Genomic DNA, 15895 nt, shown 5'->3' on the forward strand with positions numbered 1-15895 from the left:
CAATCATACTGGGTAACAGGTAGGTATGAAGGAGTAAAAACTGTAGCTGCTGACTTTTAATAAACAGCCACTCACCTGTCCCAGAATCCAGCGCTGTGCTCACCTCAGCTGTTTTCACCTCCCGTCTCCTGTCCCCAGCATTTTAACTGTGGGCAACTGACAGTGGCAGCGTGCGGCTTCAGGCTGGGTGCCAAAGGTGCGAGCCGCTCTGAGCATTGTGAATGGTCCTGCAGTCTTCTGGGACCTATGACATTTCCAGAAGACTGCAGGGAGGGGGTGAAGGGAAGTGGGTGTCTGTCAAAATCAGGTACCCCTCCCCCTCCCAAAAGTGCCATATCATAATACAGGAGCAGGGGATGAGGCCTTGAAGCAAAACTTCCTCTTCTGGGTGAATCTGAATTCCATGAATTGCAATTTTTATAAAGTTACATTAATCCAGCTTGGACCCATGCAAGTATGTGTTTGACATAGCTATGGGATCCATCTGGAAATCATTGTTGCAGGCACAGCTACTACAGCCAATGCCACTGGATTCCAGGTCCGTGACAAGTGGCTGCACTTCGGCTTACTGAACACAGGAAGTCGCTCACACAGCACTGGCATCATTCAGAGAACACACTGCATTTTCTCAAAGAATACAAAGTATTGTTTGAATGGACAAGGTAGAGATTGTGAGGTTACTGCCCTGCCTCTCCACCTCACCCAATTAATTGAGAAAATGCAAAATGTTCTCTGCATGACTACCATGCCAAGCAAGCAACCTCCTGTGTTCACAATGAAGCATGCGACAGATAGCGGAGATCCCTGAAGTAGGAGCACATAATTCAGTCATTTCCAGCTTCCACAAGGCTGGACCAATCTAACTATGGAAAAACTGCCATACCTGGAATTCAAACAAAATATTCTACCTTTAAAAAGAACTTTACACCAAAGTAGCAATGTCCACTTATTCAATTCAGTTTAAAGTGGAACTAAAAAAGGTAAATACTCACCTAACCAAGGCCCCTTTCACACAGTCCGCATTCCGTTGTGGACCGTGCTCTGCTCAGCGGGGATCGATCCGCTGATCCCCGCTGAGCCGGCAGATGACAGCTCCGTCTCCGCACTGTGTGCGGAGAGGGAGGTGTCAGAGCCTCACTGCTCTCTATGGGTAATCGGATGAGAGAGGACCGACTGTGCGCTCTCATCCGATCCGATCCCCAGGACGGATGGAAAATAGGGTTTCCATCCGTCCGGTTTCACGGACAGGATCGGAGGCGGATGGCAGCGGGTGTCAGCGGACATGTCACCGCTGACATCCGCTGCTCCATAGGGCTGAATGGGGCATCTGATCAGATCCGCCTAAAAAACTGACAGGCGGATCTGATCGGAACGCCCGTGTGAAAGAGCCCCAAATGGTCCACTGCCAGCACCCTCTTCTAAGAGTCAGCCTTCGGGCATCTTCATTGGCAGGCACAGAATGATGTCACTCTTGCGCATGTGCGGGAGCCAGTCACCCCGGCACACAGGATTGGCAAGGTGATGTAAGCATACACAGCTCAGTTTACAGCTACAGAACGAGCAGGCAAGAAAGGGCATTGTATTGCAGAAGAGAATTTGCATGCCTGCCTGTTCGTTGTTTTTTACAGCAGAACTTTGGTTCCGCTTTAAGTTTTAACTGTATTTATTAAGTTGTAAAGGGAGTATTTTACATACAGGATGAAATGCAATAGATTTTGACAGGGCTAAGGCAAAGAAAACACTGCAGTGACTTAGAAATAGATTTACATGCGTTATCATGATATCCTCTTGCTCAGGTATTGTTTTCTCACACTCTTCTGTATTGCCATTAAGCGACTCTTCCTTTTTTCTCTCCTCCACAATGAAAGCATTTCGTCCCTCTTGCAGACAATGGGAGAGGATTCCTGCTATACACAACTCAACCTGGACATGCAGAAAATTATTCCAAGTGTACCGAAAAAACAGGTCCTGTTTTTGAGAAGAAATTAGAGAATTTACATAAACATGTTGCATTCTATTCTTAAAGTACAGCTAAGATCCTATATGACTGTCTAAACCAGTGTTTCTCAAAACTTTTTTAATTCAAGGTACCCTTTAGAATTTTGCACATTCTTGGAGCAGAACAGTCTGAGGGCTCGTTCACACCACTGCACTTAAAATTGCGTTGTGTGGGAACACGATTTTTAAAATCATGTTGCACCAAAACATATGCTGGTACCATGTGTTTCAGCTTTGCAAGATGCATGAGGGTACCATAAAGGAAAAGCCCTAAAATTTAGTTTGTGAGGCAGAGTTCAGTGGTCTGTAGGATGCAAATCCTCCCACCCCAAACCTGCTAGAGCAAATTCTGTTGCTAGTCTCCTCTACTAACAAAAAACCTATCATCCCAAGCACAAATGCCCACTCCTATCCCTCCTATCTGTTCTGTATACAGGAGAGGACAAAGAACGCTCTTAGATCGGGACTGTGCAGGGTTTGATTACCGCCACCTAACCACAATTTCTGCTACCAGGACATAAGCAGCATGGGGAGGAGATGGGGGCAATAAACAAACACTACATAATCAAATCTGAGAGCACTCCTGTGTCATCTCCTGCGTCTGGGAATGCAGCTCTGGCAGGAAAGAGAGAGAGCACAGCCCACACCTCCTTCAGGCACTCTCCTCCCCCTGGTACTGTCACTACTTTTGCAGGCAACTCAGAAAGCTGTGCAGGTGCCTGACATGTCATCAGCAACTTTTGGCAACATCGATTGGTAGCATGTGGGCAGACAGCCCTGCACAGAGGTGCTGTGAGGATTTAAGGGGTTAAAAACAGACTGGACCAGCACTGGAAGTATTAATAAGACTTGATCCAGCATTAAAAAAGGTTGCATTTAACTACCTGATTTAATTGGGGACATTTTTAACCCTTGTGTGGCACTCCTGAGGACTTTATACAGCATCCCACTTAAGGCTGTGGACTAAACAACATCCCACTTAAGGCTGTGGTCTAAACAAGTATCAAATCCAGTTACTTGGTCAGTGATGGCGAACCTTGGCATCCCACTTGGCACTACATTTCCCATGATGCTCATGCACTCTGCAGTGTAGTTGAGCATCATGAGAAATGTAATTCCAAAACATCTGGGGTGCCAAGGTTCGCCATCACTGTACTAGGTGATGCACAAGCCCCGAAAGTAAACAAAAAATTTATCTTGGAGTAAAGTACAGAACTGGTAATCAAACAATGGGTTATATGATGCTAACTTCAGGTGATTATACACTGGCAAAAACTTTTGCCAAGGATGCCCCTACAGCGTACCCATGTAACACCGCCTACTCTGAGGTTCTAGTTTATAGCAAACAAGAAGGATAAAAAAAAACAGTGGGGAGGGACCTGGGTTGTGTACCTTACTCCAAGGTAAGCAATTTACAGGTACGTCGAAATTCCTATCATCTTAATCGTACATTACAGGATTGTTATTAATAGACCATGGGACAGCTCCAAAAAATAAAACTAAACAGTGGGCAACAACATAGAAACTTAGAACTGCTAATAAACACAGGGGTTTAAGGAATCCAAGCAAAATACTTAGATAACAGCTTAAAGCACCTTGCGGCCGAAGCTCACATCAGCTGAGGCCTGAACGTCCACCTGGTAGAACTTGAAAAATGTATGAACAGAGGACCAGATAGTGGTCTTACAAATCTTGGACACAGATACTGAAAAGTCAAGGACACAACAGCCTGGGTAGAATGGGCTCTGATGGGAAAGGGAAGAGGTTGTGGCTGCCAAGTAGACTGACAGCCCTAACAACAGCCTAACAATGTAAAGCAATTTCTAGATCATGTTCTGGTGCATAACAGAGGAGAAGGGATGACAATGCCCTCACTGAGGTGGGGACCAGGTTAAGTAAACTAGAAGGTTTTCGTCTTAAAACCACCTTGTCCTTTTTCAAAACAAAAAAAAGGTCTTTGCAAGGTAGAGCTTCTAGCTCAGAAATACGCCTATCAGATGTGATAGCAACCTTAAGGCCCTGTTCACACTGGAGCGTTTTCAGCTTGTAAAACGCTCATCTATGAAGTTCCAAAACGCCCAACAAGCAAAAACCCATTCATTTCAATGGCCCCTGTTAACATATGAGCGTGTTGTCGCCTAAAGCAAAATGCATGAAGCTCAAAAAAGTACAGGAGCTTCTTTTTTGGCAGATTACAAGCATTTTTTGTCAGATGTCAATGCCTGCCTCTAAACGCCTGCAAAAAAAAAAAAAACGCTGTAAAAACCCCTAAAAATGATACGCTCAGGTGTGCATGGAGCATTAAACTGATAGTAAAGTCTGCTTTGTGATTTTCACCTACAGGTAAAGCTTACAGCTAAAATAAGGCTTACCTGTAGGTAAAATGAGTATCTCCTATACGTGCACAGTTTAGGAGATATTCACCCTGGAGGCAGCCAGTGACATCACCAGCGCATGCGCTCTGAAGGTCCGAAATATCATGGTAGACCTTCAGAGCATTGTGCCCTGAGGACTCCCGCATGCATGCATTGGAGTGTAGTCATTGCGGCTCCGGCCACTCATACACCTTGAGTCTGCGAACCCAGAAGGAAGACCGAGGGGGAAGATGGAAGCCCTTTCAGGGGGTACAGCATGCCACTGGAGGGCTTCGTTTTAAGGTATTTCATAATGTGCTAGTATGCGATGTCTACTAGCACATTCATGTATTATTTTGCAGGGGAAAGTCTTGTTTGTTTTTTTATTGCAACGGTTTACTACCACTTTAAAGGTAAGGTGTTCTAAATAATATCCCTTTTCAAAGGGGAGTCTCAGAACAGTAGATTCTCCTTTTTTAGCTCTTGAGTTGAACTTGGATCAGGAGCATTCAGGTTCACCAAAGAACTTATCATAATTACTTTATAACCCAGCAAAAAAATCTTTATAGATGGCCCAATATGAAAAGGGAAGGATTGATGAATACTGTGTAAGCAGTTGTAACAGCCACTTTTTAGCTAAAAGAAAGACAGTTAACGCTTAGGTGTATGGAAAGGCAGCGTAAATGACGGGAAAGGGTTACTTTAACCACTTTGAGACCGGAAGGATTTGCCCCCTTAATGACCAGGCCACTTTTTTCAACTTGGCACTGCGTGACTTTAACTGACAATTGCGCGGTCATGCTGTACCCAAACTAAAATTTAGTTTTTTCCCCCCCCCACAAATAGAGCTTTCTTTTTGTGATTTTTGATCACCTGTGCGATTTTTTTTTTTTGCTCTATAAACCCAAAAATAATGACAATTCTGGAAAAAAAAACCCCCAATATTTTTCACATTCTGCTAAATGACATTCACAAAAAAAAAAAATTAAAAAAATCAAAAATTTTTAACATTTTAGGCCAGTTTGTTTTCCGCTGCATATTTTTGGTAAAAAGAAAAGAATCGCAATAAGCGTATTTTGATTGGTTTGCGCAAACGTTACTAACTACAGGAAGGATTTACGTCTTTTTTTTTTTTTTACTAGTAATTGGGGCAATCTGTGATTTTTTGTGGGACTGCAACATTGCGGCGGACAGATCGGACCCCTGACTGACATTTTTGACACTTTTGGGGGACCAGTGACATTACTAAAGTAATCAGTGCTAAAAAGATGAATTGTTACTGTATTAATGACACTGGCAGGGAAGGGATTAACATTGTGGGTGATCAAGGGGTTAAATGTGAGCCTAGGGGAGTGATTCTAACTGTCGAAGGGCATGGCTTGTGAAATTATTAGAGAGACCTGTGTGCCTAAATAGAAGGATCACAGGTGCTCTATGATCATTCCAAGGAGAAGAACGGTTAGCAGTGTTTACAACAGCTGACTGTTCTTCTCTCTCAGCGGGGAACGATCGCAGGTGTTAGGTGGCAATCGGAGCCACCTTCCCGCTGCATCGGCTTCCCCGTTTACGAGCAGGGGCGGGAGCGCGCCGCCACTGGTGCGCGCTCGCCCCCTAGCCTCCTGCATGGGACCGCCGTATAGTTACAGTGGTTCGCGCAGGAGCGGCTGCCTGCGGTCGTAAAGCAGTTAAAAGACCTCTGGATAATGCTACACGTTCCATCCGTATTTAGGGTGGCACATGTAACATACTCCAGCTTCCTCTCCCCCGATTTCGCCCCCCACTGTGACAGCAGGCAGGGGATCTTCTCCCCACACCTGCTGTCACAATTTAAAAACGAGTAATCCTGTCTGGGGCTCTGCCCACATGGCTGCATCATTAATTCACAGAGGTCTGTGATTGAACAAACTACAAGTACAGTCAGCCACCATGGCCGATGGCTTATAGTTCTCAATTAACTGTGAAGGCAGTGGTGGGTGTTCTCTTAGTTAATTGATTTTTCCTGCAGTTCAGTAACTCTTTGCCAATACTGGCGGTAAGGGCAGACAGTGTACTGAGAATTAGCAGGATCCTGGCATTGCACCTGTGATCTGCTGATCGCGGGTGCAATGCTTTATAGGCTCCAGTGTATAAAAATAATAAATCTACATAAATTTTATCTACAAAAAGATGTGCATTTTAAAAAAAATAAAAATAAAGGTGACCACCTCTTTTAAATAAAAAAAAAAAAAAAAAAAGCCATTAATAGGAGAAGCCCAGAAAATTGAACTTTACATTGTGAACTGAACAATTTTTGATTGTTATAACTCACAACTGATGATTGCTGTACACTATACAGCTCTGGAACATTTTGAAATAAACCCGCAGCATAAAACAGGTTATTCTTCTGATGTTGCAGTTACTCTTGTCCTCTTATCTGAAGTACTTACAAGTAAGAGATCCATGGTGCCAAGCCGACAGAGTTCTTGGTTAACACTGGGAGTATTTGCATGTAACAAGGCAGCTATGAGGCGGGAAGTATGGAGTCGGGCATTGCCTAATGGTTCTTCCAGAACACCAATAGTGGTCAAAATTGATTCTTTCTGCAACACAAATTATAGAACAGCTAATGCAATAATTATGATTGGTTTATCATTACAATGGGTGGTAAAGCTGGCTCTATTAATCACAAAAAGGATGCCGCTCCCAGTTCAAACTACAGAGAAAGCATCCTAATGGTTATCTGTACCAGATGGGGAAAACACAAAACAATGCAGTGGATATAACAAGGCACTGATGCTAAAATGGTTTCAGAACAGGAAATAATATTTAGGACAAATGATTAGGTACATTTTATTCTTAAACAGGCTAAAACCCCTTACATATAACCAGTGACGTGACTAGCATTAGATAATACACAGAAATGAAACAAATCCTCCTACATAGGTTCTACACGTTTATCTGCAGTCCCTTTTTTCTCTACATTAGTAGAAAGTACAGCATTTACACAGGATCTCTCAGCTCTGAAAATCAGGAGATGGAAATCTGAAATCTCAAAGTGCAGATCTCAGTGAGAACCGCTCTGAGCCCTGATTAAAAGGGAAGAGACACATCCCCCTTCACACAGTACAGAGAACATGCAGAGCTGTGGCTGTCAAACACAGGCTTTGTGCCATGCCCAGTCACCTTTTTTTATCATGGTGTCCAGGAAAACCTGTCAGAAGTGACTCATGCAGGTAACAGAAAAGAAGCAGCAGAGCAAAATCACACTTAATGCTTTGGATAGAGGCAAGTACACAGTATAGAGGGATAGGCTTTGTTCACGTTTCATGTCTGAGGTTTACAACCACTTTAAATATTATCACAGATTAAGTAATAACACGGTAAGTAATGAACACGGTTTGCAATGCTCAGCTCTAGGATAATATGTTAAAAAATAATATTTCACCTTAGGAGGATGTTGAAGTAGGTGATGAAAATCCTTCAGGCGTGACTCTATACCCTGAAGAATACTACTGCTCACAGCAGGACTTTGTCTCTCAAACCCCTGAGGAAGTGAATCTAGGAGAGGATCCGTACTGCAGATGGCAACAAAAGCAGTAAGTAATCACTACTAGTGAAGTAAAATCAAGAGAGAAGGCAAAAGTAAGAAATCATGAGCATAGCTAGAGATACGCTATTCTAAGCAAAATAGAATAAGGAGTCCTATGAAAAAGATGATGGAAAAGACTTATGGGAGAAGAGGTGTATGTAATGCCAAGCTAGAAATAAGATGCAGGCTTGTCAATAGATTAGCTTATGTTAGTAAACAGAGGCAATTCATCCTTCATATTTTTTTACAGGGGTGCCACAGACACAGCCATCTTTGGCAGGATTGCAACACTGATACCTTGATCTTCTACTTTCCAAAAGAGTCAGCAAGATCTGAGTGCCGCTCACAATGCAGCTATCAGTCAGCTCCCCATCAAACATATTGTGCAAAAGCTGCTCCACGCACTGCTGCCTGCAAAATGACAAAAGACAAGATTAAAAAATATAAAAACACATTTATGGAACTGCATTATATTGATGATCTATGGCTACACAGGAAAACAGCACATTACCTTCCAGAGAAACCCTTGCCAAATGCAAAAACATTGGCAAAATTACAATGCCTCCTGTGCCATTAAACTGGGTGATGCGTGTCACATTTTGATCTCTTGCACACTCACTGCAGCTTCAAAAAGCTCAGTACAGCTTTTTTTTTTTTTTACTGAGCTAAAACACAGCCCAAAAATTGTAATGTGACTATGCACACAGGCACATAAACAAGCACTATGCATTCTTCAGTAAAACCAAAATAGAAATATCTTCATTTTTGAGTCAGTAATTTACGCCTCATGCGCGCAAATATGTGCACAAATTGCCATTTACATATAGTGCAGAACAGGAACGCGAGAATAAGCTTACACGCATTTGAGCAAAAATATGTGCAAATACACAAAAAAAAAAGTCTGAAAAAGTAGATGCTCAAACAGGATTATTGCGTGCAAGAGGCCTAAAAGGAAATAAACCTGTTCCAAGTCTACCAGTACCACACGCTTCAGGTTCTATTTCAGAGAAAAACAGGCACTGCTGTAAAATCTGGGTCCTAATATCAAAGGGACAGGGGAGGTGTTCAGGCTGAGGCTGCCAGATCCAATTATCCTGCTATGTCTGGCACAGAGACCGCATTGGAAATGGAGCACATTTCTAACAAACTGGGCTTGTGCCCCCTTTATTCATTAGGAGCAAGATCTGCTCTGTTTTCTCAGTTTAGTTTTAATTTTTTTAATTATCCAGCACATACATTGGTCTTTCTCCAGTATTCTTCATTCCAGTGCAGTCAAGCCCCAAACACAGTATAGAGGTTCATAACTGACTGCAGCTCAGTTGTGTAGTGGTCTCTGCCCCTCTCTTCTAAGCAACAGCACATGCATTTTAATTCCCACTATACATCCCAGGGAAAAGACGGCTCCTCCTTCAGTACAGAGCCCTCTCTGGCCAGTTCAAACAACAGCAGCAGTATATGTGCATTCACCTCTCAGCTTATCAGTGGTAATTCCTTGTGACCTATCTGCAGGGTACATGCATTTGCCCCTCAGTGACTTACTTTAAGAGCATGTGTACAAACCCACAGTGATAAGTACACAGTTGTCTGCAGTAACCCTTCAGCTCATGTCCACCGGGATATGAGCATTACCCTTTGAATGGCCAGTGCTCAGCTTGTTGGTAAAAGGTAACTCCACTTTCGTGGGGAAAACAAACTGCATATAAAAAATAAAAAAAAAGTTATGAATAATTAATGGACTCAAGTCATATTGTAATTTAATGTTATTATAAAAATTGGATTTTTGACTAAAATCTATTTCTCGGATAATTGACAGGGACAGCTCCTGATCTTCTTGACCACTGGGTTATACTGCCCCCTACAGGAGTAGGACACTAGGCAGAAAAAGAACCTGACTATGTCTATGGTCAGTCCCAGGAGGCATATTCCCCCTTTCTGCTATAGGTACTCCTTTTTGTTACAAGCAGTGTTAGAAGTATTACAACTCCATAGAGGGGTGGGTGCTGTGTCCGTCAATGAACATCAGAGAAATGGATTTTACGGTAAGTCAAAAATCCTATTTTTTCTTTCATTCATTAACCACTTAAGCCCCAGCCCTATTTCGGACACTTTTTGTTTACAAGTTAAAACCAGTATTTTTTCCTAGAAAACTACTTAGAACCCCCAAACATTATATATATTTTTTTAGAAAAGACTCTGGAGAATAAAATGTCGGTCATTGCAAAATTTTTTGTCACGCTGTATTTGCGCAGCGGTCTTTAAAACGCCATTTTTTTGGAAAAAAATTTGAAAAATAACATTTCACTGCATTTTAAAAATACTAAACCATAAAGTTAGCCCATTTTTTTGTATATTGTGAAAGACGATGTCACGCCGAGTAAATAGATACCCAACATGTTACGGTTTAAAATTGCGCCCCCCCGTGGGATGGCGACAAACTACGGTCAATAGAGATCTCAATTGGCGACGCTTTAAATTTATTTAACGGTTACCAGTTTAGAGTTAGAGTGTAGCTCTTTTTTTTAAATTATTGCCCACACTCTGGCGATCGCGGCGATACCTCACATGTGTGGTTTGAACAGCGATTTCATTCGCGGCTCGACTTGCGTATACGTTTTTTTTGTGCACGAGCTAACGGTGACGGGGGCGGCTACATTTTTCTTTTTTTCCTATTTATTTTTTCTTTTTTTTTTTTAATTTTATTACAGGTTTTTAAAAAAAAAAATCTGATCACTTTTATTGCTGTCACAAGCAATGTAAACATCCCTTGTGACACCAATATATAGTGACAGGTACACTTTATGGAGGGATCGAGGGTCTAAAAGACCCTAGACCCCTCCACTACACTTCCATATATGCAAAACGCCGAAAACGCCGTTTTTGCATACAGCCGTTTTTAAAATTTGCCGCCTTTTGCAGCACAGTAACCCGGAAGTGACGTCATGGACGCCGCCTCCGGGTTACGTCATCGGAAAGCCGACCGTCGGCTTCAAACCACAGTACCGGGATGGTGCCTCTAGCTAGAGGCCTCATCCCGGTATAACCCCGCAAAGTTACCTGATGTACAGGTACGTTAGTATGCGGTAAGTGGTTAACAGACAGGTTTCCTGATCTTCTTGACTATTGGGACGTCCCAAAGCAGGGTCAAACATGAGGGGAGGGAACAGCAAGAAAAAATTCCCAAGGCTAAACCGTAGAAAACCAGGTAACAGGAGCTCAACCAAAAAACTGGAGCCCACCTGAAAACATTACACCCCCAAGAGGGAAAAGATCCTCTAAACAGTATCCTGCAACAGTATCTTTCTTTTGTGGCCAAAAGAAGCAACCGCAGATGCCAACAAATCCACTTTATAAAATTTTGTGAAAATGTGCACCGACGACCAGGCCTTGCAAACCTGCGTCACTCACGCCTGATGACGAAAGGCCCAGGAAGAACTGAATGCCCGAGTAGAGTGCGCCTTGACAGAGAAAGAAAGAACCAGACCCTTGATGGAATAGGTCTGAGTCACCGTCTATCTGATCCATCTGGAAATGGTCACAGAAGAAGCGGACAGTCGTTTTCGAGGCCCACAAATAGTGAGTCTCACTTCCTAAAAAAGACTCCTTAGCTGCCATGTACATCCTAATTGACCGAACCACATCCAGGGCATGCAACGCAATGGAAGCAGAGGAATCTCCCGAATATTTTCAAAGAGAGGCTTCTGGAGGGCCGAAACCACCAAGGTGAGATCCCCAGGCGGCAGCAGAGACCACACTGGAAGAGTCAAATGCCGAACCCCTTGAATAAAAAGGTACGCACCAGGGAGTGCCTGGCCAAGGGTCATTGGAAAAAGACCGCCAAGGCCCACACCTGGCCCTTGATGGTACACAAAGCCAAATCTTGCTCAACCCCCCCACCCCCCTCGTTGAAGGGGGGGGGGTTGCAAGTCACGAGCCACCAATAGCGAGGATGAACCCCAAGAAATAGCGAGGACTCACCACGAAATGTACGCTTTCCACGTATGATGGTAAATCTTTCTAGAAGTAGACTTCCTAGCTTTCAACAGTGTTGGAATCACTGATCCAGACAAACCTCTCTTCTTCAGTACCTGGCTTTCAACAGCCAGCCATCAAAGCTAGCAATTGTAAAGCAGGATGGAAGGTTGCCCCGAGTAAGCTCCAGAGGGGGGGGGGGGGAGAAGAGGAGAGGGGAAGAAGGGGAAGGGGAGAGGGGGGGAAGGGGGAGGGGTAGAGAGGAGGGGGGGGGGTAGAGAGGGGAGGGGGAGAGGAAGGGGAAGGGAGAGATGAGGGGGAGAGGAAGGGGAAGGGAGAGATGAGGGGGAGAGGAAGGGGAAGGGAGAGATGAGGGGGAGAGGAAGGGGAAGGGAGAGAAGAGGGGGAGAGGAAGGGGAAGGGAGAGAAGATGGGGGGGGAGGGAGAGAGGAGGGGGGGAAGGGAGAGAGGAGGGGGAAGGGAGAGAGGAGGGGGAAGGGGGAGAGGAGGGAGAGAGGAGGGGGGGAGAGAGGAGGGGGGAGGGAGAGAGGAGGGGGGAGGGAGAGAGGAGGGAGAGGAGGGGGAAGGGAGAGAGGAGGGGGAGGAGGGGGAAGGGAGAGAGGAGGGGGGAAGGGAGAGAGGAGGGGGGAGGGAGAGAGGAGGGGGGTTGGGAGAGAGGAGGGGGGGGAGGGAGAGAGGAGGGGGGGGAGGGAGAGAGGAGGGGGGGAGGGAGAGAGGAGGGGGGGAGGGAGAGAGGAGGGGGGGAAGGGAGAGAAGAGGGGGAAGGGAGAGAGGAGGGGAAAGGGGGAGAGGAGGGGGAAAGGGGGAAAGGGGGGGGGAAAGGGGGAAAGGGGGGGGGAAAGGGGGAAAGGGGGAAAGGGGGAGAGGGAGAGAGGAGGGGGAAAGGGGGGGAGGGAGAGAGGAGGGGGAAAGGCGGGGAGGGAGAGAGGAGGGGGAAAGGGGGGGAGGGAGAGAGGAGGGGGAAGGGAGAGAGGAGGGGGAAGGGAGAGAGGAGGGGGAAAGGGGGGGGAGGGAGAGAGGAGGGGGAAGGGGGAAAGGGGGGGAGGGAGAGAGGAGGGGGAAGGGAGAGAGGAGGGGGAAAGGGGGAGAGGAGGGGGAAAGGGGGAGAGGAGGGGGAAAGGGGGAGAGGAGGGGGAAAGGGGGAGAGGAGGGGGAAAGGGGGAGAGGAGGGGGAAAGGGGGAGAGGAGGGGGAAAGGGGGAGAGGAGGGGGAAAGGGGGAGAGGAGGGGAGGGAGAGAGGAGGGGGAAAGGGGGGGAGGGAGAGAGGAGGGGGAAAGGGGGGGAGGGAGAGAGGAGGGGGAAAGGCGGGGAGGGAGAGAGGAGGGGGAAAGGCGGGGAGGGAGAGAGGAGGGGGAAAGGGGGGGAGGGAGAGAGGAGTGGGAAGGGGGGGGAGGGAGAGAGGAGTGGGAAGGGGGGGAGGGAGATAGGAGGGGGAAGGGGGGGGAGAGAGGAGGGGAAAGGGGGGAGAGAGGAGGGGAAAGGGGGGAGAGAGGAGGGGAAAGGGGGGAGAGGAGGGGGAAGGGGGAGAGGGGGGAGAAGGAGGCTAAATGACCCACAGGGACCACCAGGCAGAGATGAAGGGTCCCTAACAGGAGGGGAACCCAGAGTCCGACTGCCTCAGGGAGGGGCCCACGTCCACCCCTAAACACTCCAGTTGTGGATGAGGGACAGCTACTCGCCATACCAGGAACAGGTGGGCACAGCTCCAGACAGAAGCTACTCGCCACCTAAATGGGAGGCTGCCGGCCGAGACCCAGTCGTATGCGACCTTGCAAGGTATTTAAATCCCAGGCCAGCCCCCTGTCAGGAGGGGCCATGTGGCGGTCGCCCTAGCGCGGAGCTGAAGTCTGCGTACACTCGCTGGCCAGACTGGGGTGACCACTGGATCTAGATTATCCAGCCCGTTGCCCAGTACGGCAGTTGATTGTAGATCTCGCAGGGAAAAAAAAAAAAAAACAGGAGAAAAAAAACGGAATTTTTGTAAAATCTTACCGTAAAATTCCTTTCTCTGAGTCCTCCGACAGTCGCCGCCCACTCACAAGTCTTCACCAATGGGTATTGACCTTTACTCCACAGGAGTAGCTAGGCACAAGATTTGTTAATAACAAAAGCTTTTAGCATAGACACACCCCTAGGGGCTGTCCCACTAGTCAATACCACCCTGCACCAGCATTCCCAACTCAGTTTGGTAGCATAGCAGTAAGAGTACACAAAAACCTCAAAAGAGGGGCGGGGGGCGGCGACTGTCGGACTCAGAGAATTTTACGGTAAGATTTTACAAAAATTCCGTTTTCTCTTACGTCCTCCGACAGTCGCCGCCCACTCACAAGTCTTCACCAATGGGATGTCCCAAAGCAGTGTAGACATGAGGGGTGGGAGACGCAGCCGCATATCAAGCAACGCAGTACCCACATCAGAGAAAGGAACCTTACCATAGTAAGGAGAACCAACCGGGCAACAGGAACACGTGCTCAATAGGAGCAACAACCCAGGAAAAAACAAGCGACCCAGGGGCAAAACGCCCCAACCGCCAAAGACCCAAAAACAAGGGTCCCTAAGGCACTGCCGCACTGAGAACTTTACGGCCAAAGGAGGCATCGGCCGATGCCTGAACATCCACCTTATAGAACTTGGAGTAGGTGTGAATGGACGACCAAGTCGCCGCCTTACACACCTGGGCCACTGAAGCCTGATGCCGGAAAGCCCAAGACGTACTCAAAGATCTGGTAGAGTGCGCCCTCACAGGGAAGGGAGGAACCCTCTCCTTCAAGGCATAGGCCTGCACAATGGTTTGTCTGATCCATTTGGCGATTGTCGCAGCCGACGCCGCCATGCCCTTCCGAGGTCCCTCAGGAAGGACAAAGAGGGAATCCGACTTGCGAAAGGATCTAGTGGACGACAGGTAAACCCTGATCGCCCTGACAACATCCAAGGAATGTAAGGCAACCTCCTTAGGATGTTTTGGCTTCGCGCAGAGCGAAGGTAAGACAATTTCTTCATTAAGGTGAAAATCCGAGATCACTTTCGGCAGAAAGGACGGGTTAGGTCGCAAGACCACCTTATCCTTGTGAAGTACCAAGTAGGGAGAGCTGCAGGACAAAACTGCCAGTTCCGACACCCTGCGAGCCGAAGTGATCGCCACCAAAAAAGCCACCTTTTTGGACAACAGAGGCAACGAGATCTCCCTGATCTTTTCAAAGGGAGCATGTTGCAACGCGGACAGAACCAGGTTCAAGTCCCACGGAGGCAAAGGCTCCCTCCGTGGAGGGGCCAAATGGCGCACCCCCTGGACAAAGGTGCGAATCAACGAGTTTGACGCCACAGGGCGTTGAAAAAGAACGGCCAGCGCAGAAATCTGGCCCTTAATCGTGGCCAGCGCCAAACGCTGGTCCACTCCAGTTTGGAGGAAAGCCAACACTCTCGACACCGAGTACGAGCGAGGGGAATACCCCCTGGACTCACACCAGGCAAAGTACGCTTTCCAAGTACGGTAGTAAATCTTCCCCAAAGAGGCTTTTCTAGCCATGATCAGGGTGGGAATGACCTCAGGGGAGAGACCCCTATCCTTCAGGACCTGGCTTTCAACAGCCAGGCCGTTAAAGCCAGCGAATGTAAAGCAGGATGGAATATCGGCCCTTGAGACAGAAGGTCTTCCCGAAGCGGCAGGCGCCACGGAGGGTCAACTGCCAGATTGACGAGGTCTGCGTACCAGGACCGGCGAGGCCAGTCCAGTGCCACCAGAATCACCGTATGCGGTTCCGAGGCTAACCTGCGAAGGAGCCTGGACAGCAGCTGAATCAGGGGAAAGGCATACATCAGACGATACTGATGCCAGGGCGCCACTAACGCGTCCGAGGCGTCCGCCCGAGGATCGCGCGTTCTTGCCACGAACCTTTCCACCTTGTTGTTTAGACGAGACGCGAACAGGTCCACATCTGGTGAACCCCACTTCTCGCACAACATCTGGAAGACATCCGGGTGTAGG

At 47.1% G+C, this 15895-nt stretch overlaps 1 protein-coding gene across 2 annotated transcripts in view; it reads right to left on the reverse strand.

Annotated features, from left to right (window-relative positions):
- PPP6R2 (protein phosphatase 6 regulatory subunit 2) overlaps nt 1-15895 on the reverse strand; it is a 367586-nt gene that overhangs the window by 276184 nt on the left and 75507 nt on the right. For both annotated transcript variants that reach the window (XM_082254944.1, XM_082254943.1), the window contains exons 6-9: nt 8218-8331; nt 7777-7906; nt 6779-6931; nt 1768-1968 (exon numbers count right to left, since the gene is read on the reverse strand). In XM_082254944.1, the coding sequence (XP_082111070.1) occupies nt 1768-1968; nt 6779-6931; nt 7777-7906; nt 8218-8331 (598 nt within the window). The remainder of the gene's footprint in view (nt 1-1767; nt 1969-6778; nt 6932-7776; nt 7907-8217; nt 8332-15895) is intronic.

This window comes from Pelophylax lessonae, assembly GCF_965119305.1.
Source record: "Pelophylax lessonae genome assembly, chromosome: 4".
In the NCBI taxonomy this organism is placed as follows: Eukaryota; Metazoa; Chordata; class Amphibia; order Anura; family Ranidae; genus Pelophylax; species Pelophylax lessonae.